At 45.2% G+C, this 24,286-nt stretch overlaps 1 protein-coding gene across 1 annotated transcript in view; it reads left to right on the forward strand.

Moving 5' to 3' along the window:
* The first annotated feature begins 11,806 nt into the window (after window positions 1-11,806).
* Window positions 11,807-24,286, forward strand: part of RMC1 (regulator of MON1-CCZ1) — a 29,345-nt gene continuing 16,865 nt past the window's right edge. Inside the window, exons 1-5 of the mRNA XM_030552919.1 lie at window positions 11,807-11,981; window positions 18,650-18,726; window positions 21,265-21,349; window positions 21,930-21,986; window positions 23,700-23,786. Coding sequence (XP_030408779.1) covers window positions 11,883-11,981; window positions 18,650-18,726; window positions 21,265-21,349; window positions 21,930-21,986; window positions 23,700-23,786 — 405 coding nt within the window. The 5' untranslated portion in view covers window positions 11,807-11,882. The remainder of the gene's footprint in view (window positions 11,982-18,649; window positions 18,727-21,264; window positions 21,350-21,929; window positions 21,987-23,699; window positions 23,787-24,286) is intronic.

Here is a 24,286-nt window from a genome sequence, read left to right on the forward strand (position 1 = left end):
CTGTGTCAGCATCATTACACAAAACATCATGACCGGGTGGCTAATACATCAACCACCAAGAAGCCTTGAGTAATCTCACCTCTTAAACTTGGATTTTTCCAGCAGTTTAGTGACTATTGCCAGCTGCCTCTTCTTTCATAAGAACCAGAGCATTGATTACTCCTGAGGGAATTCTGCACCAAAAAATTAATTCTGCACACTATTTCAAATTCTGCATATTTTATCAAAATACCACAATATAATCACACCAATTTCAATTATTTTGGTAATTATATTTCAAAATAGCTGTCAGCAACTATGTCTACAATGATGCAGACACCAAAAAAGTTTCAGGAAATGTCTTTTGACAAATAGATTTCTTACTAAGCATATTAATACAGAACTTTGAGTAATTCATTTAAACTGCAATACAGAAAAAACAGTTACTCACCTTGTAACTGTTCTTTGAGATGTGGTGGTCATGTACATTCCAGTCGGGTATGCGCGCGCATGTGCATGGTAGCCAGAAGATTTTCCCATTGCAGCATCTGTCGGGTCAGTGTGGGTGCCCCGAGGAGTCACACCTTTATGACACTCAATGCAGAGCTCTGCTGACCCGGCACCCCCTCAGTTCCTTCTTGCCAGCTACTCCGACAGAGGGATAGGAGGGTGGGTATTGGAACATGAACAATACCTCTTGAAGAACAGTTACGAGAAGGTGAGTAACCATTTTTCTCCTTCGAGTGCTTTTTCATGGCCATTCCAGTCAGATGACTCACAAGCTCAAGTTCAGGAGATGGGGTCTGAATTGTTCATTGATTGGAGCACTGCTTTTCCAAAGGTTACATTGTCTCTGGCCTGCTGGGTGATCGCATAGTGAGTGGTGAAAGAGTGAATGGAAGACCATGTTGCTGCTCTGCAGATTTCCTGTGTGGGAACCTGCGCCAGGAATGCTATTGAAGAGGCCTGAACCCTGGTGGAGTGTGCACTGATCAGAGGGGCAGGCAACCCTGCCAGGTTGTAGCATTCATGAATGCATGACGTGATCCACAACTAAATCTGTTCAGAAGAGACAGGATGATCTTTCATTCTGTCTGCCGTTGCCACAAATAACCACCGAGTTTCGGAAAAGTTTTGTTCTCTTGATGTAGAAGGCTAGCGCTCTATGGACATCCAATGAGTGAAGTCTTTGTCCCTGCTACTCGAGTGCAGTTTAGGATAGAATACTAGGAGGAAGATGTCTTGGTTGATGTGAAACTGGGAGACAACCTTTGGGAGGAAAGCCAGGTGAAGTCTGAGCTGGACCTTGTCCTTATGGAACACAGTGTAAGGGGGCTCTGAAGTCGGCCTTGAGCTCAGACACCCTCCTGGCTGAGGTTAACACCATCTTGTATAAGAGATGGAGCAGGGAGCATGTCGCTAAAGGTTCAAAGGGAAGTCCCATGAGTCCTGAAAGGATAAGATTGAGGTCCCAAGCTAGGACAGGCTGCTGGACCTGCGGGCATAGCCTGTCAAGCCCTCAAAGGAAACAGTTGGTAAAGACCGAGCAGCCTTCTGGACCTGGATGAAAGGCAGAGATGGTGGCCAAATGAACCCTTACTGATGACATGGACAGCCTCTGCTTCTTGAGATCAAGGAGATAATCCTAATATAAGTGACACAGAGGCGAGCGTCGGGGATGGATGATGCTGCACCGACCAGATTGAAAATCTATTCCACTTAGCAAGGTAGGTAGCCCTGGTGGAGTGCTTTCTACTGTCCAGGAGGACTTGCCTAACCAAGTCTGAGCAGGAGAGCTCCACTGGGTTCAGCCATGAAGTTTCCATGCCATGAGGTGCAGCGCCTCTAGGTTTGGATGTTGGAGATGGCCGTGAGCCTGAGTTAGTAAGTCCAGGAAGAGCAGCAAGGTGACTGTAGCTTTCACGGACAGTTGCAGGAGTGATGTGTATCAGTGCTGGTGGGGACAGGCTGGAGCTATCAGAATCACCAAAGCTGCTTCCCTCCATATCTTGAGGAGCACCTTGTGAAGGAGAGGAAAGGGCAGGAATGCATATAGGAGATGATCTCCCCTTGGGAGGAAGAACATGTCCACGACAAAGCTTGAGCTGTGATTCGGAAAGGAGCAAAACTGCTGATGCTTCCTGTTGTGTCGTGTGGCGAACAGATCTATCTGGGAAAAACCCACTAATAGAAGATTGAGTTCACGATGTCCAGGTGAAGGGACCACTTGTGGCCATGGAACGACCTGCTGAGATAGTCCACCAACTCATTCTGTACTCCAGAGAGGTACGATGTTTGCAGGTGTATCAAGTGTTCTACACAGAAGTCCCACAGCATGAGGGCTTTCTGGCACAGGTGAGAGGAGTGTGCACCCCCATTTGTTGATAGACAACACCACAGCAATGTTTTTTATGTCATGACTGATACCCATCTCCCTGCTAGGTGTGCTCGGAAAGTCTGGCATGCCAGTTGTACTACTTTCAACTCTGATATTGATGTGGAGAGTGAGATCCGCCTGAGACTGGAACCTTCTGTTCTGAGGTCTCCCAAATGTGCCCCCCCCAGCCCAAGTCCAACGCATCCGTCACTAGCAAGAGTGATGGCTGAGGGTTAGTGAAAGGTACCCCTGCACATACTACCTGCAGGTCAAGTCACCACAGGAGGGAGTCAAGTACCAGGTGAGGCAGGGGAACAATCCAGTCGGGCTGCCTCACACACTGGCATGGCCAGCCATGACTGAAGAGATGGAAGTCTGAATCTGACATGCTGTACTAGACAGGTACAAGCTGCCATGTGTCCTAGAAGTTTCAGGCAGTTCTGTGCTGTGAGGGGGAGAGGGGAACTGTCTGAGACCTCAATGTCGCCTATGGGTTGAAATCTCACTTCCGGAAGGAATGCCTTGGTGTGTTTCGAGTCCAGTACTGCCCCTACAAATTCTATTCTCTGAACCGGAGACGTTGTTGATTTCCCCTCATTCAGTAGCAGGCCCAGATCTTCGAAGAAAAGCTCTTATGAAGATGACATGCATGGTAGAAAGGGGAGAAAAAGGTAAGGTGAGGTAGATTGTTGTTCTAGTGCACCATCCTCGACCGCACCTTCAAAAGGCCAGTGTGGGGCAGGAAGGTGGTTTGGGTTGGCCAGAGCCCTGGCCTGAGGATGGGTGTGGCTTTTTCCTGCCACTCCTGTTCCTCCTCTGGGAACCATCCTGACAGTTCTGCTGGTAGAAGCGTGGAGGAGGTTGTGGTCTAAAATGTTTCCACTATGTAGCAGGAGTATGGAGGCCCAATGATTTGAGTGGCTCTCGATTCCTTTAGGCTATGTAGCCTTCTGTCTCTTTTCTTGGAAAAGAGAGCCGAACCCTCGCATGGGAGGTCCTGAATAGTCTGTTAAACCTCATACAGCAGGTCCAAGACCAGGAGCCAGGAGCCTCTTCTCATGGCTATGCCTATTGCCATCACATGGGTAGCCACATCCAGTGCGGCTTGTTGTTAAGCTCACGAAATGAGCTTCCCCTCCTCCACTAGAGCTGAAAATGTGGCACAGGAGTCCTGCAGCATCAGCTCTGCAAACTTCACCATTATCCCACATGGGTTGTAGTAGTGCCTGCTGATTGGAGATGCGAAGCTGCAATCCACCAGTGGAAGAGACCTTTCTCCCGTAAAGGTCGAGTCATTTTGCCTCCAGATACTTCGGGGAGGGTCTCTCGAAGCCCTGGCGTTCACCTTGGTTGGCAGCATCAACCATGAGAGAATCAGGTGGGAGATAGTCAGGCTTAGCCATAGGGGGAAATGAGGCTGGGGTCTACCACAAAGTTTTTGTGGTTTCAGAGATGGCCTTTATAAAAAGCAGGGCAATATGTTCAGGTCTAGAGGGGACAAGGATATCTATCATTGAATCTGCATCCTCCACTACTACCTCTGAATGCCCAGGCCTTGAGCAACCTGCCTCAGCAGTTGCGGTAGAACCCTGCTGTCCTCCAGGGCTGGGGCCGTGGCCATGTCTGCCAACGCTTCATCCGGTGAGGATGAGAAAGAGACCCATGTAAGGGGTGGCTGCTCCCTTCCACACCCAAGGAGTCCTGCAGCACCTGGATTGCTTGGGCCGGTGCTGGCCCAGATGGTGGTGTGCCCCTTGGTGTTGGGACTGCATACTCCACTGCCGGTGCTGCAACTGTCATCAGTGCTGAGACGATGATCAAGGCCAGAGCTGTCGTTGATGTTGGAGATATCTGAGCCGAAACAACTGGGGTTGGTGCATGCCGCGCTGGTGCCAGGTGGCAGTGAGGCTACCCCTGATCCTAACAATGCCAGCAGTGCTGGCAGGGGTATGAATATGGCTGAGGCCACCAGTGTTGCCTTGGAATGTGACCCTTATCTCCAACCTTGGTTTTGATGACAAGCTGAGGGAGTCCAAAAGGGCCATTGTGTCAGGGGCTGCCACTGCGCAGGCCCCGGTTCCGGGTAAGGGTGCCGGTCCCATGTTGACATAGACCGTCTGATCCTACTCCTACAGGACCTATAGAAGTCAGATTCCAAGGTGTCTGAAAAAGAGAACCACGGACGAGCAGTATTTCTAGGCACCGACAATTTGCGCCAAGGACTTGGGCCCCAGTGTGGCTGCTGGGTCTGTTCTGATGCCCAGGAGTGGCACAGCAGGGCCTCAGGGCGGGATTTCCCACTGAAGGTGCACAGGGTGTGACCGGTGCCAGTGCTCTGCCCTGTCTAGGAGGGGAGAACGGTGCCGTGAGATGGAGCAGTTCTTGGGCTGCCTTGAATGCTTCCGGAGTTGAAGGGAGATCTCTCCCAGACCGACCCAATGGATGCTGGCTATCGTGCACACAGCTGATTGGAATGGACATAAACGAGCACTCAAAGAAGAAACTTATTTCCAGCACCCCTCAGAAGCAGTGTAAAGGCTTGGGAGAGTTGGGTAATGGAGAAGCTGAGAGAGAGGGAAGTAATTGCCAGGAAGGAGGCTGGGGTGAACTTGGAGGGTTATTGGGTGTGAATGGGAGAAGTATGGAATAGGGTTTTTTGGGAGGGAGAGATTGTTAGGGAAAGGAGGAGCTTTCCTCATGCTGACCCAGGCTAACGCCTCACCCCTCGCATTGTTAGGCACATCAGCCCCTGTTCCCATGTGTCCTTATAACCCCACTCTCCATTCAGCCACATATATCTACACACAGGGCCGGCTCTAGCAATTTCGCCGCCCCAAGCATGGCGGCACGCTGCAGGGGGGCGCTCTGCCGCTTGCCAATCCCGCGGCTCCGGTGGACCTCCCGCAGGCGTGCCTGCGGATGCTCCACCGGAGCCGCAGGACCAGCGGACCCTCCGCAGGCATGCCTGCGGGAGGTCCACCGGAGCTGCCTGTCGCCCTTCTAGCAACAGGCAGAGCACCCCCCGTGGTGTGCCCGCCCCAAGCACGCACTTGGCGCGCTGTGGCCTGGAGCTGGCCCTGTCTACACATGTCCCTATGTGGGCTTGCACCCTGACTCTCGGCTGTTCCCATGCATCCCTGCACCTTCACCCTTCTTCTATCTCCATGCGTCCCTGCACCCCTACTGCCCATTCAGCCAGGCATAGCAGACCCTGTCCCCATGTGGCCCAGTACCCCCGCTCCCATTCAGCCCCTGGCTCACTGTCACCCCACTAGTCCTGTGCCCCTGCCCCAGTCTGTCCCAACCTGACTAGTCCTGAACCCATCTGACACCCACCAGCAATCCCATGTGCCTCACCCTGTGTCTTCTCTCCCTCCATATCCTATGCCTCCTCACCTGGCCTGGGAGGCAGGGTGATGTGAGGAAGACAGCCTTTACCCCCTCCCTCTCTGTGACTGTGAGCCAGGTAACCTCCCTTCTGGTGCCACATCTAACCTCTGTCAAAATGGCAGCCTTTTGCTTAATTAAATTATTTAAATTTAAAATGGGTGATTTAGAACAGACTTCAAAATTATCAGCCCAGGAACAGAATCTATTTGCCTGCTGATTTACTATGATTGAAAATGGAAAATTTTAACTGTCCTCTCCTCCACCCCCAAAAGAAGGGTGTGGAGAAGAGTTGTGCACAGGGAAGCAGGAGATAAGTTTTCTGTACAAAAGCAAGTGAACTATACCTATACCCTGACCCTGAATTGCTTCAAATTTGATCTAATATGCTATTTAGTTGTTTGGTTTTTTTTTAAGATGTTTTCTAAACTTTCAGCTGGTATAATTTTTAATAGGTAGTTGTTCTCGCTTGGGCTTCTAATTATTTTACCTGGAAGAGAAGCTTTCCAGTCAACAAACAGTTTGTTATAATTTCTAGTCCTGACTTCTTGTTTCTGTAGCAGGATCTGAAATAATCCAGCTTAGCCTAACTCGGGTCAGAAAATAATTTTAAATTTGAGTGGTTTTAAAATCTGTGTTAAATTTTTCCTATTAAGCCATTTATCTTTCTTGTTTCAAATTTCACCTAAAGTGATAATCTGGGCATTTTGTCTATTCTCAGATTTTCACTATTGCCTTTTGCCTTTGCTTGCTAAACTGACAACAGTCAATGGAGCCCTTGCCCAATTTAAGCTTTCCCCTGTGGAATTTGCAATTCAGAAATGTACCATTGGGTTGGTGCATTAAACAAAACAAAAAAGAGTAGTATTTTTTCATTGACAAAGATGAATTAAATATTAAAAAAACAAAAAGCATGAATGGTGAGAAGTAACTTACATTTATAGAACTTTTGGTTTTTTAATAATCAATACTTTAGTACAAATAAGGAACGGATTCTTAAGAGGTTAGATGTTTATACAAATAATTTAACATTAATTTCCTTTCCTAAATGCGGTTTTATAATCTGAGTGATTAAAAATGGTTGAGATGGAAATCTCAGATGAAAATTATGGTCACAGTCCTGAAATGAGCTGTAGGTGGGGTGGACTCCTTTTGAAATCAGTAAACAGTAGTTCTAACAAGAAGTTCACTTGCATGGCAGTCAGGTGAGGTTTTCTTTTGAGTTTATTTTTCTGAAAACACTATAGCAAGCAGGAAGGAACCAGGGCCAGCTCTAACTTTTTTGCCGCCCCAAGCAAAAAAAAGAGCGCCGCCCCGCTGTAACACCCCCCGTGAGCACCATGCCACCCAAGCCCCTGCCCCCCGAATGCCGCGCTGCTGAAGCCCCCAGCCCCTCCCAAGTGCTGTGCCACCCAAGCCCCCCAACCCTCTGAGCACTGCGCCGCCCAAGCCCCCGCCCCCTCCGAGCGCTGTGCCACCAAAACACCCCTCCCCCCAAGCACCGCCTGGCCGAAACAAAAAATAACAAACAAAAAAACCCTCCAGCTCCGCCCAGCTGAAGAAAAAAAAAACAAAACCTGAGTGCAGCCCTGCCCTAAGGTGCCGCCCCAAGCACGTGCTTGGTCGGCTGGTGCCTGGAGCCGGCCCTGGAAGGAACACATTTCTTCAAAAGCAGTAAAGAATCCTGTGGCACCTTATAGACTAACAGACGTTTTGGAGCATGAGCTTTTGTGGGTGAATATCCACTTCGTTGGATGCGTGTAGTGGAAATTTCCAGGGGCAGGTATATATATGCAAGCAAGCTAGAGATAACGAGGTTAGTTCAATCAGGGAGGATGAGACCCTCTTCTAGCAGTTGAAGTGTGAAAACCAAGGGAGGAGAAACTGGTTTGTAGTTGGCAAGCCATTCACAGTCTTTGTTTAATCCTGAGCTGATGGTGTCAAATTTGCAGATGAACTGAAGCTCAGCAGTTTCTCTTTGAAGTCTGGTCCTGAAGTTTTTTTGCAGCAGGATGGCCACCTTAAGGTCTGCTATAGTGCGGCCAGGGAGGTTGAAGTGTTCTCCTACAGGTTTTTGTATATTGCCATTCCTAATATCTGATTTGTGTCCATTTATCCTTTTCCGTAGAGACTGTCTAGTTTGGCCGATGTACATAGCAAGGGGCATTGCTGGCATATGATGGCGTATATTACATTGGTGGACGTGCAGGTGAATGAACTAGTGATGGTGTGATTAGATCTCAGTTCCTCCTCCCTTGGTTTTCACACCTCAACTGCTAGAACAGGGCCTCATCCTCCTTGATTGAACTAACCTCGTTAACTCTAGCGTGCTTCTTGCTTGCATATATATACCTGCCCCTGGAAATTTCCACTACATGCATCCAACGAAGTGGGTATTCACCCACAAAAGCTCATGCTCCAAAACGTCTGTTAGTCTATAAGGTGCCACAGGATTCTTTGCTGCTTTTACAGATCCAGACTAACACGGCTACCCCTCTGATACTTGACACATTCCTTCAGTGCTGTGTGCAATGTCTTGACCATAAATATTTTTTGTCTGGCAAACTAATAAAGTGACCTCATTTCAAGAGGCCTTTGGCTTATAGGAGAACATTTTTAATTACTACTTTATAGTGAAGTGTTTGGATTCAGGTGCTACCATAAGAGAAACAATTAAAGCTGTCAATTTGAAATGTACGATGTTTTTGTGTAGAAAAATGGATAGCCTTATGTAGGAAATCAATTTAAGTATGACAGGCTGCAGACCCTTCCTATGAGAAATGTCATCAACAAATCATGCTCTAGTTGGTTTATTGTACATACATCTGTTTCATTCTCCAGATAGTTTGTATATATTGTAAAAGCAACAAAGAATCCTGTGGCACCTTATAGATGGGAAGGAGACTCTGGAAAAATTCCGCCATGATTTCAACAGCTTCCACCCCATCATCAACCTCAGCCTGAACCAATCTACACGGGAGGTCCACTTCCTGGACACCACAGTGCAAATAAGTGATGGTCACATTAACACCACCCTATACCGAAAACCTACCGACCGCTATGCCTACCTTCATGCCTCCAGCTTCCATTCCGGGCACATCACACGATCCATTGTCTACAGCCAAGCACTGAGGTACAACCGCATCTGCTCTAACCCCTCAGACAGAGACCAACACCTACAAAATCTCCACCAAGCATTCTCAAAACTACAATACCCACATGAGGAAATAAGGAAACAGATCAACAGAGCCAGACGTATACCCAGAAGCCTCCTACTGCAAGACAAACCCAAGAAAGAAACCAACAGGACTCCACTGGCCATCACATACAGTCCCCAGCTAAAACCCCTCCAACGCATCATCAGGGATCTACAACCCGTCCTGGACAATGACCCACACTTTCACAGGCCTGGGTGGCAGGCCAGTCCTCGCCCACAGCCAACCTGAAACATATTCTCACCAGTAACTGCACACCATACCATAGTAACTCTAGCTCAGGAACCAATCCATGCAACAAACCTCGATGCCAGCTCTGCCCACATATCTACACCAGCGACACCATCACAGGACCTAACCAGATCAGCCACACCATCACCGGTTCATTCACCTGCATGTCCACCTGACATAACCTTATTCCCAGATTTGGACCTTAGCGTCCAAAATATGGGGGTTAGCATGAAAGCCTCCAAGCTTAGTTACCAGCTTGGACCTGGTACTTGCTGCCACCACCCAAAAAATTAGAGTGTTTTGGGGCACTCTGGTCCCCCTGAAAAACCTTCCCTGGGGACCCCAAGACCCAAATCCCTTGAGTCTCACAACAAAGGGAAATAATCCTGTTTCCCTTCCCCCCTCCAGGTGCTCCTGGAGAGATACACAGACACAAGCTCTGTGAAACTACACAGAGTGATTCCCCCTCTCCGTTCCCCAGTCCTGGGAACAAAAAGGACTTTCCTATTCCCCAGAGGGAATGCAAAATCAGGCTAGCCAATTCAACACACACAGACCTCCCCTGATTTCTTCCTCCCACCAATTTCCTGGTGAGTACAGACTCAATTTCCCTGAAGTAAAGAAAAACTCCAACAGGTCTTAAAAGAAAGCTTTATATAAAAAAGAAAGAAAAAATACAAATGTTCTCTCTGTATTAAGATGATACAACACAGGGTCAATTGCTTAAAAGAATATTGAATAAACAGCCTTATTCAAAAAGAATACAAATCAAAGCACTCCAGCACTTATATTCATGCAAATACCAAAGAAAAGAAACCATAGAACTTACTATCTGATCTCTTTGTCCTTACACTTAGAAACAGAAGACTAGAAAATAGAACTACTTCTCCAAAGCTCAGAGGAAACAGGCAGACAGACAAAAGACTCAGACACACACTTCCCTCCACCCAAAGTTGAAAAAATCCGGTTTCCTGATTGGTTTTCTGGTCAGGTGTTTCAGGTGAAAGAGACATTAACCCTTAGCTATCTGTTTATGACACCACCAATGTAATATAAGCAATCATTTGCCAGCAATGCCCCTCTGCTATGTACATCGGCCAAACTAGACAGTCTCTATGGAAAAGGATAAACGGACACAAATCAGATATTAGGAATGGCAATATACAAAAACTTGTAGGAGAACACTTCAACTTCCCTGGCCACACTATAGCAGACCTTAAGGTGGCCATCCTGCTGCAAAAAAGCTTCAGGACCAGACTTCAAAGAGAAACTGCTGAGCTTCAGTTCATCTGCAAATTTGACACCATCAGCTCAGGATTAAACAAAGACTGTGAATGGCTTGCCAACTACAAAACCAGTTACTCCTCCCTTGGTTTTCACACCTCAACTGCTAGAAGAGGGCCTCATCCTCCCTGATTGAACTAACCGCGTTATCTCTAGCTGGCTTGCATATATATACCTGCCCCTGGAAGTTTCCACGACATGCATCTGACACAGTGGGTATTCACCCACGAAAGCTCATGCTCCAAAACGTCTGTTTGTCTATAAGGTGCCACAGGATTCTTTGCTGCTTTTACAAATCCAGACTAACATGGCTACGCCTCTGATACTTGTATATATTGTAATAGCTCAGCCTTGCTTTGACTTGACTAGTTTCATTTGACTTAAGTGTGAGAAATAAAATTCCATGTTTTCTCCAGATGATGAAAAATGGCATGAGGGAACTGACAGCAACTCCGCTGCCTAATAATGCTTGCACACAGTTTGGCTTGGAGCAGGGGTGAAAGTAACATTCAACACTTAGCAGTATGGGAGCTGGCCTTGGGTGGACGGGGTGGGGCGAGTGGTCAGCGACCCACAGCCAGCCTATCCGCAGTGGCTGGCTCCTGCCGCCCTCGGCTGCAGCACCAGTTTAAAAGGCCTGGAGCTCTGGCCACTGCTGCTGCGGTAGTTGCGGCCAGAGTCCTGGGCCCTTTTAAATCACTGGCAGCGCCTCCTGTCGGCAGTTGGGGGGAAGGGGGTAGCTCCCACTGCCGACATTCAAGTGCTTTAAGCGGGATCCTTTGCCACCGCAGCACTGTAACGCTGGCTGTGTACAGGCCGCTACCAGCGGCCGCTTTCTACTGGTACACTGTACCGGCCCCTGCCGGCTTACTTTCATCCCTGGCTTTGAGGCAGAAGGTGGAGTCTTGATAAACTATACAGCTCTCGGGTTTAAGAGGGGCTTAAATGAGGACAAGACGAGCCGGGGCCACCAATCCAAGCAGGGGACGAGAGATGGCAGCCGCGAAGCAATGAGGTCAGCAGGGACTAGGGATGGCGAAGGCGAGGTGGGCGGCCAGTCCGAAATAGCAGCGTGGGGCGAGGCAGTGGTGGTGGGATGCGCGCGGGGAGGTGACAAGGCTCGGGCAGGACAAGGACTTGCAACAGCTGTGGAGCAAACGGGCGCTGAGTGGCGCGCGGCCACGAAGGACCCCAGCCGCCAGAGGCCGCTCACGGGAACCTTTGCATCCGGCCCCACCCCACAGCGGGCGGGGCCCATTCGGACCCAGGCTCCTCCCCGCGCTCCCGCGCTCCCCCGCCTTTCGGGGCCAGCAGTTCCCGGGTCACGCGCAGGGGGAGCGTGAGCAAGAAGCGGGCGCGCGCCCGAAATCGGATCCGCGGAGGCCGCCGGTCGGGCTGCTCGCGCCGCCATGAGCCGCGGCTGCTACCTGGCGCTGTGCGCGCGGCCCGTGCAGTTCGAGAAGGCGAATCCCGTCAACTGCGTCTTCTTCGATGAGGCCAATAAGCAGGTGCGAGACCGGGGGGCCCTCCCCCCACCCCGCCGGGGCAAAGACCCGCCTGTGGGACTAGCCCGGCGGGGCCCGCTCCTCTGCCCTCGCCAAGGCAGGCGGCGCCGCCCTCGCACCTCCCCGGCCCTGTGGCCACTGCGGCGGGGGTGGTGCCTGGGCTTGTCCGGTGCGAGGCCGGCTGGGCCGCGGGTGCTTCGCCCGCCATCGCCGCTGTGGAGAGACGGCTTAAAAATCCTGCCCGCTCCCGTGAGCGGGGTCGGGAAAGCGCCGGCTGCAGCCCCCGCCTTGCAAACCCGTCACGGCAAGGTCCGAGTCCGCGCTGGCTGGGCACAGCTCGCACTGAGGGAGGGCTTGTGGCGAAGCGAGCGTGCGGTCCCTCCTCCTCCTCGAGATCTCCACGCCCGCCCTCCGCGAAGCGGCGCGTTGGATTTCTCACCCTGGCGCCCAGGTGGTGGCCTTGGTGCTAACCTTCCCCGAACTGTTCTTCTGGAAACGCTGGAATCGTCCGAGATAGGAAATAGAGAGCTGCCCCCTCCGCTGTGGCACTGGAGGCAGGACAGCCCTAGGTGGCGGCAGATGCGGAGTCACGCCCGGGAGATCTAACTGGTGCTCTGGGCTCAGAGTTCTGGGGCCGCTGCTGCTCCTCCATCACGCTCCTTGATTTATAACTCGAGGGCTAACTTCAGAGGAAAGGCTTGGTAACAATGGCCCCTGCGTGGAAAAGCTCACTCACCTGTGGTGACTAGGCAGTTTATCCCAGTGAATAAGGATGGTATTACGATATGCAGTGTAGTTGTAGCCGGGTTGGTCCTAGGATATTGGAGAGACAAGTTGGGTGAGGTAATATCTTTTATCGGATCAACTTGTTAGAGAGACAAGCTTTTTGAAGAAGAGCTCTGTGTTAGCTCAAAAGCTTGTCTCTCTCACTAACAGAAGTTGGTCTGTTAAAAGATAAAAGATATTACCTCGTCCACCTGGTTTCTGTGATGGTCTAGATGATCAGTTTTTACATAATTTAAGCTTTCACTTAAAAGAGAAATTTCTAGCGAAGTTCAGTCTCCAGTTTCTGCCACTCTTTGTGGTCACTAAATTTTCCATATGCATCTGACTGCAACCAGCATTTTTGTATCCACCTTTCGATATGACTATCCTGTGCCCCATCCTCCTTAGTGAGTGCTCTGTCCCAGGTACTTTTTTACCTCACTTTTGATTTCTAGCGAGTTCTTCATCCTCTTCTTTGGTAAGAGCCACAAAAGGTTATCCTAATATCAGACTAGTTTAAAAAAAAACTAGTTTAAAAAACTAGTTTTTGACAATAAGGAAAAAATCAAAAGTTAAATGTATTACCTTAGATAAAATGTATTTAGTAGTCTTGCTAGATAGGGTAAAATATGACAGTAGCAGTTAATTGCAACTTACAGACTGAATATTATAAGAAACAGGAACTATGTTTTAATGTTTGTGGACTGTTTTTTTTTAATATATATATATATATGCCAGTAGAAAATCTTAGACACAGTTATACCAATAGAAGTCACTTTATAGCTTAGTTTGCTTTGCTGAACCAGAATAAATTATATAGGTCTAAGTCAGTGGTCCCCAACACAGTGCCCATGGGCACCATCTTAATGTGCCAGCGTTCTGGCCCCTGGGAGAGCACCTGCCGAAATGTTGTCGAATTTCAGCGGCATTTCGGTGGGGACGCCTCTCGATGATGATGCTTGTCGCCAACAAGTGATGTCATTGAGAGGTGTTGCTCCCAAATTTTGGCAGAGACGCCTCTCGATGACATCACGTGTCGATGGCAAGTGACGTCATCGAGAGACGTCACTGCCGTTTGGCAGGTGCTCCACCGCCGCAGTGGTCCTTCGTCTGGTGCCCGCCAGACGAAAAGGTTGGGAACCACTGGTCTAAGTGCTTTTATACTGATATAACTGCATCTATGCTAGGACATTTTGTTGCTTTAGTTATGGTGGCTTAGTTAACACAACAAAACTTTTAAGTGTGGCCAAGGCTTTAGAGAAGGGGTAGGCAACCTATGGCACGTGCTGAAGGCGGCACACCAGCTGATTTTCAGTGGCACTCACACTGCCCAGGTCCTGGCCACTGGTCTGGGGGGCTCTGCATTTTAATTTAATTTTAAATGAAGCTTCATAAACATTTAAAAACCTTATTTACTTTACTTAACAATAATTTAGTTCTATATTACAGACTTATAGAAAGAGACCTTCTAAAAACATTAAAATGTATTACTGGCACACAAAACCTTTAAATTGGAATGAATAAATGAAGACTTGGCACACTTCTGGAAGGTTGCTGACCCCTACTTTAGAGGCTACCTGTATGGCCAGGGTTTACACTACCAAGTTTCAGAGGGGTAGCCGTGTTAGTCTGGATCTGTAAAAAGCAACAAAGAGTCCTGTGGCACCTTATAGACTAACAGATGTATTGGAGCATAAGCTTTCATGGGTGAATATCCACTTCGTCAGACCAAGTTTAGTCAGCATAATTATGTTGGTCAGGGGTGTGAAAAAACCATGCCCCCAGATGACATAACTGTCAGCAAACCCCTCAGACCGCATCTACACTAAGGGCTTGTCTACATCAGAAAGTTGCAGCGCTGGTGAGGGAGTTACAGCGCTGCAACTTAGGAGGTGTACGCATCTGCAGGGCACCACCAGCGCTGCAACTCCCTGTTTGCAGCGCTGGCCGTACTCCCGTTTTGTCTCGGGTGTAGAGGATCCAGCGCTGGTAATCAAGTATAGACACTTACCAGCGCTTTTCTTGACCTCCGTGGAATAAGCAGGTATCCCAGCATACCTGAGGAAGCCTCTGGTAATCAAGCTGGTCTCCTTCCCCGGCTTGCTCTCGCGTTCCCCGAACCCCGAGCAAGCAGGTCTCCTTCCCTGAGGTTTGCTGGGTGGTTCCGGGAACGCGAGAGCAAACCGCGGCGAAGCTGGTCTCCTTCCCCGGTTTGCTCTCGCGTTCCCCGAACAAGCAGGTCTCCTTCCCTGCGGTTTGCTGGGTGGTTCGGGGAACGCCAGAGCAAACCGCGGCGAAGCTGGTCTCCTTTCCCGGTTTGCTCTCGCGTTCCCCGAACAAGCAGGTCTCCTTCCCTGCGGTTTGCTGGGTGGTTCGGGGAACGCGAGAGCAAACCGTGGCGAAGCTGGTCTCCTTTCCCGGTTTGCTCTCTCGTTCCCCGAACAAGCAGGTCTCCTTCCCTGCGGTTTGCTGGGTGGTTCGGGGAACGCGAGAGCAAACCGCGGCGAAGCTGGTCTCCTTTCCTGGTTTGCTCTCTCGTTCCCCGAACAAGCAGGTCTCCTTCCCTGCGGTTTGCTGGGTGGTTCGGGGAACGCGAGAGCAAACCGCGGCGAAGCTGGTCTCCTTTCCCGGTTTGCTCTCGCGTTCCCCGAACCCCCGAGCAAGCAGGTCTCCTTCCCTGAGGTTTGCAGGGTGGTTCGGGGAACGCGAGAGCAAACCGCGGCGAAGCTGGTCTCCTTTCCCGGTTTGCTCTCTCGTTCCCCGAACCCCCATTGAAGCCGCCCAACAGCGCTGCAGTGTGGCCACATCTAACACCACTTGCAGCGCTGGTTGCTGTAAGTGTGGCCACTCTGCAGCGCTGGCCCTATACAGCTGTACTAATACAGCTGTAACAACCAGCGCTGCAAAATTTTAGATGTAGACATGGCCTCAGAAGTAAAGTCGACCCTGCTATGTTGCTCAGGGGTGTAAAAAATCCACACCCTTGAGTGACATAGTTAAGCCAACTTAACATCTGGTGTAGGCAGTGCTAGGTCAACCTACCTGCCGTGTCTCAGGGAGATTGATTAACTGCACTGATAGGAGAACCCCCCTGCTCGCTGCAGTGAGTGTCTGCACTGAAGTGCTGCAGTGTCTACTGTAGCATTTCAAGTACAGATAAGCCCTAAGTGTAAATGCAGCTATGCTGATAAGAGTGCTTCTGTCCAAGTAGCTAATGTCATGGGTGATGGAGTTTTTCTGTTGACATAAGTCTGCCTTCTATCAGCATAAAGTGCATCCACACTGGTGGGTTCTCTCAGTATAACTATATTAGTAAAGCATTTGTAGTCAGGGATTTGGAGCAATCAAATTTTTCAATTGCTCCGCTCCAGCTCCAGGCACAAACCTACTGCTCTGCACTCCAGCTTTGGGCTCCGCTCCAAAGCCCTGTGCTATTGCTAACATGTTAACTGTTAGGCTCCTTTTTCTCAGCTGTGACTCTTTTTATTGTCAGACCTTGTACTTGAGGTATTAAGCCTTCTTATTGTCTGACTTTAAAAAAAAAAATTGTACAAGAAACTTTGGGATGATGCACAGTTCTCCATTGTGTGCTCCAGTTTTCACAGTTTTTGATCTCTGCATTATTACTAAGCCCTTTTTCAGTTTAAACTGATTTAAAAAAAAATCTTGGGTTTTACAAAAAGTATTAATTCCTTTTTTTCTGATTTTCACCCTGCTTTTGTATCATTCAAATATATTAAAAAATAACTTGTTTTATTAGCAAAATACACTGCATGATATATATATTACGATACTACATTAGTACATTAATATATTACGATAATACATTAGTGTGTGTGTATATGCAAAGCTGCCTATTGAATTAAGGCTGCGTATTAATCTAGAAGATATACACAATAAATAAACAGGCACACACGCAAGCCTTTAAGTCCGTGCACATCTGAATGTACTGATTAATCTGACGCCTACCATGTACACATTTCAAGCTGCTAGCACATAGTGGTTTAAAGGTCTAACACAATAAAATGGGAAGAAAACAAAAATCTGTATAAGAATACATTTTGGAGCACAAGGAAGTATTCAAAAGTTTAAAAAAAAAGACGAAAAAGATGAAGTTGAGTGTATGTGCTGCAAATGGTGTTGTCCAATTATTAAATGTAAATATTTATAGGCTAATAGTTCTAAGTCTACAACAGTAAGCTCTTTGTTAAAATGAAAAATTTTATTTGGGGATTAGAGATGTATTGTTTTCTTACCTCAGATGTGGCATTGTGTTTTGAGTTCTGTTTTAGTTCTGCAGTAAACAACATTGACGTCCATTAATCTGAGGATTAATCTACTGAATACTTCCTTCCCCCTCCCCCCTGTCCTTCTATCCACAAAAATAAACCCTGATATTTTCCCAGAAAAAATGATTGTTTTTTCCACTGATTTTCACCTGTTTTTGTTGTTGTGGTAATAAACACTGATAAATTCCTGGGAAAAACTAAATAAAATAAAAACAGAAAATGAAGGGCCCTAATTATTACTTTAATAGGGGCTTATTTGATTTCCTTTCCATTTGACAGACACAACTTTTCAAGGATTCTTTGGAACCTAGATAGATACTCGGTGACTACATTACCCTTTTTCCATATCCCTGTATATTGTGCTTAAAATACCTAAATCCCTTGGAGTGCTATGAGTAAATGCCTCTTGTTGCTTAAGATCACTTTGAATGCTAATTGGTGTCTCTCTTACTGGAGTGTTGAACAAAATATAATTCTTCTTTAGTTGTAATTTTTAAGGTTACTCTTTACTTCCAAATATGACTTCTCTTGGACACTATGCTGTCTTGCTTGCTCTTATGATTGTAGAGAGACCCTTCCGAATGTGAACATATGTACTTGTCTGTGACGGACAGCTCTAGCACCTCTGCTCTGCCTAGCTTTTCTTAGCCTTACCAAAGTCACGTTTGCAGAAGTGATTAAATGTGGTTGCTGCAATTCAGCACATGCTGCAGATGTGAAAATGAGGAGTTGTAGCTTTTCTAGTAGTAAAGTAAAATTTTGACCATTAACAGGGGCAGGCACTGGAGCTATTTGTAGGGCAGAATGACCCAGAAGTAGTGGATAACACTACAACCTGATCGAGTTGCCGCTCTGTCTTCTGTTGGATAAGATAAAGAAATTTTTAGTCCATCCTAAGTAGATTTAAGGAGCTCAGACTTGGACTAAACCACAAATATGAATTAAAATGTGTTTGTTTATTTTGGTGAAAGTTTGTATGATTTTTTGAAAAAGAGGCTAAAGTTGATTTAGCTTTTTATTACACTTGTCCACACACAGACTTGCACCAAAATAACAAACCTGTTTTAATCATATATTTGCTTTTTCAGTGCAAGTGTATATATAAACCAGCATTCCTTATTTCTAGATCTCAAATTATTGTTGTAGCTCTCTTCTGAATCCTCTCCACTTGTCAACGTTCATTTTCCAGTGTGGAGACTGGAACTGGACACCATATTCCAGTAATGATCTCACCAAAATTGTAGGCAGAGGTAATACCAAATACCTGTTTCCTTGTTTGTTCATCCAAGAATTGCATTGGGCCATTTAGCTACACTTAGAGTTTTTGATATGTGTCCTAATCAAAATATGAATTTTAAGTCTCCAAAGCAAAAATGCACTAACACACTATACTATATGGTCACAATCAGTGTAGAATTGCTGCTGTTATCTACTCTGTATAAGATGAATTTTTTTAAATTGCTTTTCTTTTTAGAGCTCATCCCTTATATTTGGGTAGAAAACCATATGCATTGTTTTACAGAAATAAGGCTTGCTGGGACCATGATATGATTTGAGTTAGCTGTGAAGCTGTCTTCAATTGCATTTTTTTAAAAAATATGCAATTTTAACTCTTAGGTTTTTGCTGTTCGATCTGGTGGAGCCACTGGGGTGGTTGTTAAAGGCTTGGAGGACAAAAATCCCATTTCATTCAGGTATGATCAGCAAGATATTTTCATCTGTATTCTGTACTGCTGTAGGATACCATTTGTGATTTTGCAGCTATCTTTTACTATATATGTCTCTTGGTTGTGCTCTAGTTTGTCATATTGGTGCAACATCCATAAAGTACTGTTGCTTTGTTTTAAGAACGTATTTTCATTCAATAATAACTATAAGTATACTTATTACCATGTGTGATGAAGTTTTTTTTTGAAAACAAAAAACCCCATTGAAGAAAATTGTTAATACTACATTATGGTTGAAAGTTCAAACAAACCCAGAACTCAAGAGTTTAAAACAAACAAACAGTGTGACTTAGCATAAGTTATAATTTGGCATTATTGGACATTAGCAGTCATATGCACTTAAAACATATGAGGGCCAATTTATGGCAGGTGTGGGAACAATAATTTTGAATTTACCTACTTGTGCATTTAAATTCTCAAGCCATAATATTTCCTTAATGTAGATATTGCATTTTAATGTATCTTGTCTAATCTAACTCATATTTCTGTAAAATAGATGGCATCTTTTGTTAACGTGCTCTAAACTTCCATGAATCACAAATGTCCATGTGCCTGTGTGGCAACAGTACCCCAAAGAAACTACTTATCTGTTCTATATCAGTGGAAGAACACCTGTAAAAATCTCTGATTAAAGCTCTGTCCTTTTTCGGCCTCCTATTCATTAGGAAAAAATGTATATTTTTATTAACACATCAAAAATTATTAAAATAATGGCATTAAAAGTAAATGTATAAAGTTTGTAGATGATATCAAGCTGTGCTTGGAGGATAGGATTGAAATTCAAAATGATCTGGACAAACTGAAGAAATGGTCTGAAGTAAATAGGATGAAATTCAATAAGGGTAATGCCAAGTACTCCACTTAGGAAGGAACAATCAGTTGCACACATACAAAATGGGAAATGACTGGAAAGAGTACTGTGGAAGTGGATCAGTGGATAGTGGATCACAAGCTAAATATGACTCAACAGTCTCACAGTGTTGTAAAAAAAAAAAAAAAAAAAAGAGCAAACATCAACAGGAGTGTTGTAAGAAAGACACAAGAAGTAATTCTTCCACTCTACTCCACGCTAATAAGGCCTCAACTGGAGTATTGCGTCCAATTCTGGGTGCTGAATTTCAGGAAAGATGTGGACAAATTGGAGAAAGTCCAGAGAGCGTAAAAGTGATTAAAGGTCTAGAAGACATGACCCATGGAGAAAGATTGAAAAAACTGGGTTTGTTTAATGTGGCGAGGAGGAAACTGAAGGGGGACAGACTTTTAAGTATATAAAGAAGGAGGATGAAAAATTTTTCTCCTTCACATCTGAGGCTAGGACAAGAAGCAGTGGGCTTAAATTGCAGCAAGAGAGGTTTAGGTTGGTCGTTAGGAAAAACTTCTAACTCTCAGGGTAGTTAAGAACTGGAACAAATTGCCTAGGGAGGTTGTGGAATCTCTGTCATTGGATGTTTTTTGGAAATAAGTTACACTTGTCAGGAATAGTCTAGTTATTAGTTAGTCCCGCCTTGAGTGCAGGGAACTGGACTAGATGACCTATTGAGATCCCTTGCAGTCCTACAGTTCTGTGATTCTATGATAAAATCCTAGTGTGAACAAGACAATTGTACATCTAACACATGTTAGCAGATCAGGGTAAGCACTAGTACACGGGGGCACTATCTTTCAAGGCCATGAGTGCCTTCAGTTCTGACATCAATGGGATTTACAGGTGTGCGGCAAATTCCAGGAAGTCCTCAGTGCATTGTAGATTGGAACCACAATCCATCTCTCTCAGTTGACTGTCTCTCCCCTAGTGTTTACCTTGACTTGCTGACACATGTTAAAATTACAAGGGCTTTGTCCCCACTAAGATTTTTCTGCTTGTTAGTTAACGTGATAAAAATATATTCCCTCACCCCCCCAAGTGTGGCTGTGCCCTTTTACACTGATTTCAGGATCCACAAGTATCTGAGTGCAGGTCTGCAAGTGCTTAGCAATCTATCTTGCCAATTAGTAAATAGTTTTAGAACACAGAGGCAAAGTTACTAGTCCTGCAGTGTCACTGACATTGAGAGTATTCAGCACCTTTGCACAATTAGGCACAAAGTGAGCATTGTGTTTTTTACATTATATTGGGCAATAGTTTTCTGTCATGCATTCAGTTAAAATTAGAATATGAGCAAAATTCATAATTCTTCCTTTAATTCCATTTCATAGTAGCAATAAGACAGTCAAGGCAAAGCATTTCTTGGAAGCTATTGAATCTTGTGCTTTGCTATAATCATTTGTAACTCCATAATAGACTTGATCCATTCAGTAATTCTTCAGGAATGTACTGCCTGTTGTATCTTGATGCATTGATGTTGGACCTTATATTTGTCTGGCAACTCTTGTAAGTTGTACACAAAAGTGTCTGCCTTACATTTTGCCTATCTGTTCTCTTTTTTGAGAAATAGCAGCTGTTAAAATTCTGTAATAAATGATTACATGATAGAAATATACTTCTACTGATTTTTGTGTGTGTAGAATGGAAGACAAAGGGGAAGTGAAATGCATCAAGTTTTCCTTGGGGAACAAGATATTGGCTGTTCAGAGAACCTCAAAGAGTGTGGTAAGAAATTTTGCTATAAACACAGAAAGCTGGAACTAGAACTCTGGCCCTTCAGGTCCCAAAACACAGGTCTCTGCCATACAAGCTAAAAGAGTTCCTCTGTCTGACAACCGAAGTAATACTTTGCTGATCCCTTCTGTGACTGAGCCAGGAGAGGTCGTCATCCTCACTCTCTGATGCACAAAAAGCTGTTCTTTTTTCTGAAGACCTGGTGACATCTGTGAATCCAAATAGTTGCTCTTGCTGTCCAATCTGTGAGGTACAAACCCTCCAGGATGAGTGTCTGACCATTCTGAATTGAAATTTATTTCCTAGCTGTTCCCAGACTTTTTTTTTTCTCCTGTTGAAGGAATGATTTAGTCTTAAAAGTGTAAACTCTTAATGAAAATTGATTTCTTCCCATGAAAAATTAGCTAGGAGACAGGATTATTTCTCCAAGTGGAAAAGAAGCATTGTAATGTTTTACACTAGTATATCTAATCCAAAATAGGCAGAGATGGTAAATTTACTCATCTCCTGTTTTGTGCTCATCAGATTCAGTGCTTCATAGTTGCTAATGTTCTAATGTTACTTATTTCAGGACTTTTTGAACTTCATTCCAGACAGCCCTCAACTAGAATATACACAGGAATGCAAGGTATGTTGTGAATTCACTACTTCAGTTTAAATGAAGTGCTAATACGAAGCTGGCTGTTTTGTATAAATTCTCTGGACCACTGATGCACATGAATAGTGACATGAGTGAAGTGTGCTCCCGGATTCTGTTATTAGTAGCATCTGAGATACAGAAGTTAGTTCCCTAGTACATTTTATCTGCATATGTAACGAAACCTTGTGTGGGCTGCCAGTGGGCATGACTTGGAGACCTTCAGCGCCAAAAGCATGAACCCTCTATTGCTTGATCTACAGGACTAATGAGAGAGACTCCCATTGACTTCAGTGAACATTGGAGCAGGCCCTAGATCCCTTAGCAGAAAGCAACAAAACGCCGTAAACTTTGTATGTGAACCAGCTGCTAGAGGGAATGAAAGGACTGTACTTCCCTAGGGTGGGTTACTCCACAGGACCGTGTACTGCCCCTTAACTCTGACATCAGTGGGAATAGAGGATGCTCAGTACCTGGCAGAGTTGGATCCGCATTTCCTATTTGACTGCCCCAAAATACAATTTCTCTTTCTATTTAGTGCTTCCCTCTGCACTTTGATTCTAATGGAAGTATTTGATAGCTTTTGGTAGAATAGTTAATGGCTGTGAAAATATGACTCAAACTGGTAACATTTTCTAATTATGGTTGAATATGTTAGCTCTTACAAGCAGTTGTTTCAGAACTTGCACTAGTTGTCCCCTGAGTGGCGACATGTGCTTCTTCCACAATACACCTCTACCCCGATATAACGCCACCCGATATAACACAAATTCGGATATAACGCGGTAAAGCAGTGCTCCAGGGGTGGCGGGGCTGTGCACTCTGGCGGATCATAACACGGTTTCACCTATAACATGGTAAAAAATTTTTAGCTCCCAAGGACAGCGTTATATCGAGGTAGAGTTGTATTTCCAGCCCTTTTTGGAGCCAAGCTCAGGGAACTGGAAACAGGAAATTGCTCGGGTATTGGTAATGCTATGTCGCTAATGAATCCAGACTATTTTAGCACTGTAATCAAATAATTAATGTGAAATGAAGGGGGAGTTAGGGTGCGTGTCTCTCTCAATCTGGGCTTTTAGGGACTATTATCCATATTAACCAGACCACTATTATGTTTGGCTCTATTGGACATGGAAGCTGAATTGCATGCTCTCCTACAGTTTGTCCCGCAGTCAGGGTTGTGAGGAAAGAGGACCGCATAAGCATGCTTTTTTTTTTTTTTTTTTTTTTTAAATCATTGCTGTATCTTTTATGGATTTTTTTTTAACCAAAAAGAAGATTTTAGTACCTTTTATAAATGTAAGACCATCTCTTCACAATAGCTTTCCAATAATAACAATGAAAGAATGGTTCAGCATGACATCTCAGTAGATAGTTATAATAATAATAATGCATGTATTATTCTGTGACTGTGCAAGAGGATGGGTGCAAATACCAACAGATAGGCTGAAGAAATATTTCAGGTAGTACTTGTGAAAGGTCCCAGACTGAAGGTCATAAAATAAAGACATATTGTTATGATTTGGTACCCTGCATGGCAGTACTTTTTGCAGTTATACCAATAATGGGTCTACCTGGCAAACCAAAGCTGAAATATACTAGGGTAGATGAAAGTTCCCAGATTCTTAACTAAAATTTTACTTGTTTATACAGATAGTTAATAATTTTCTACTAAAATCTGTTTATATCTTCTTTTAATAAAAGACCAAGAATGCCAACATTTTAGGATTTTGCTGGACAAGTTCTACAGAAATTGTCTTCATAACAGATCAAGGAATTGAATTCTATCAGGTAATCCAAATAATTGTCTTGTAAAAATGTGTATATTTGGAAATTTCAGCATTACATTTTATTGTTGCTTAGAGGTCAAATCTCTTAATTATCTTGCAGTCCCTGGCTCTGAACTTCTTAGCTCTAGCCTTGAACTGTTTAGTATGATTATACAAGGAAACTGACAGCTACAGATAAGGAAAAAGTTAATGTTTTGTCCTGGAGAATTTTTTGATGATTTTGCTTTTAGAGAGTTAAATGCAATTTTTTTTGGACATTGTATATGTTATAGTTTTACTATCACAACAACCTATTCATGCTATTACTGGAAAATATACTCGAGTGAGAAGGATTTAGTTAATCTCTTTAGCAACTCTTGCTAAACCTCTTTAATTCTAGTAAAATTAATATAAATATTAACAAATTTGAAATATTTATTTACTTCGTGCAGAATAAAGCAGCAATATTTTTGAGTCATGAATTCAGTACTAAGTTTAACAGAGTTAATGCCCATCTGCAAA

Source organism: Gopherus evgoodei, chromosome 2, assembly GCF_007399415.2.
Source record: "Gopherus evgoodei ecotype Sinaloan lineage chromosome 2, rGopEvg1_v1.p, whole genome shotgun sequence".
Lineage (NCBI taxonomy): Eukaryota > Metazoa > Chordata > Testudines > Testudinidae > Gopherus > Gopherus evgoodei.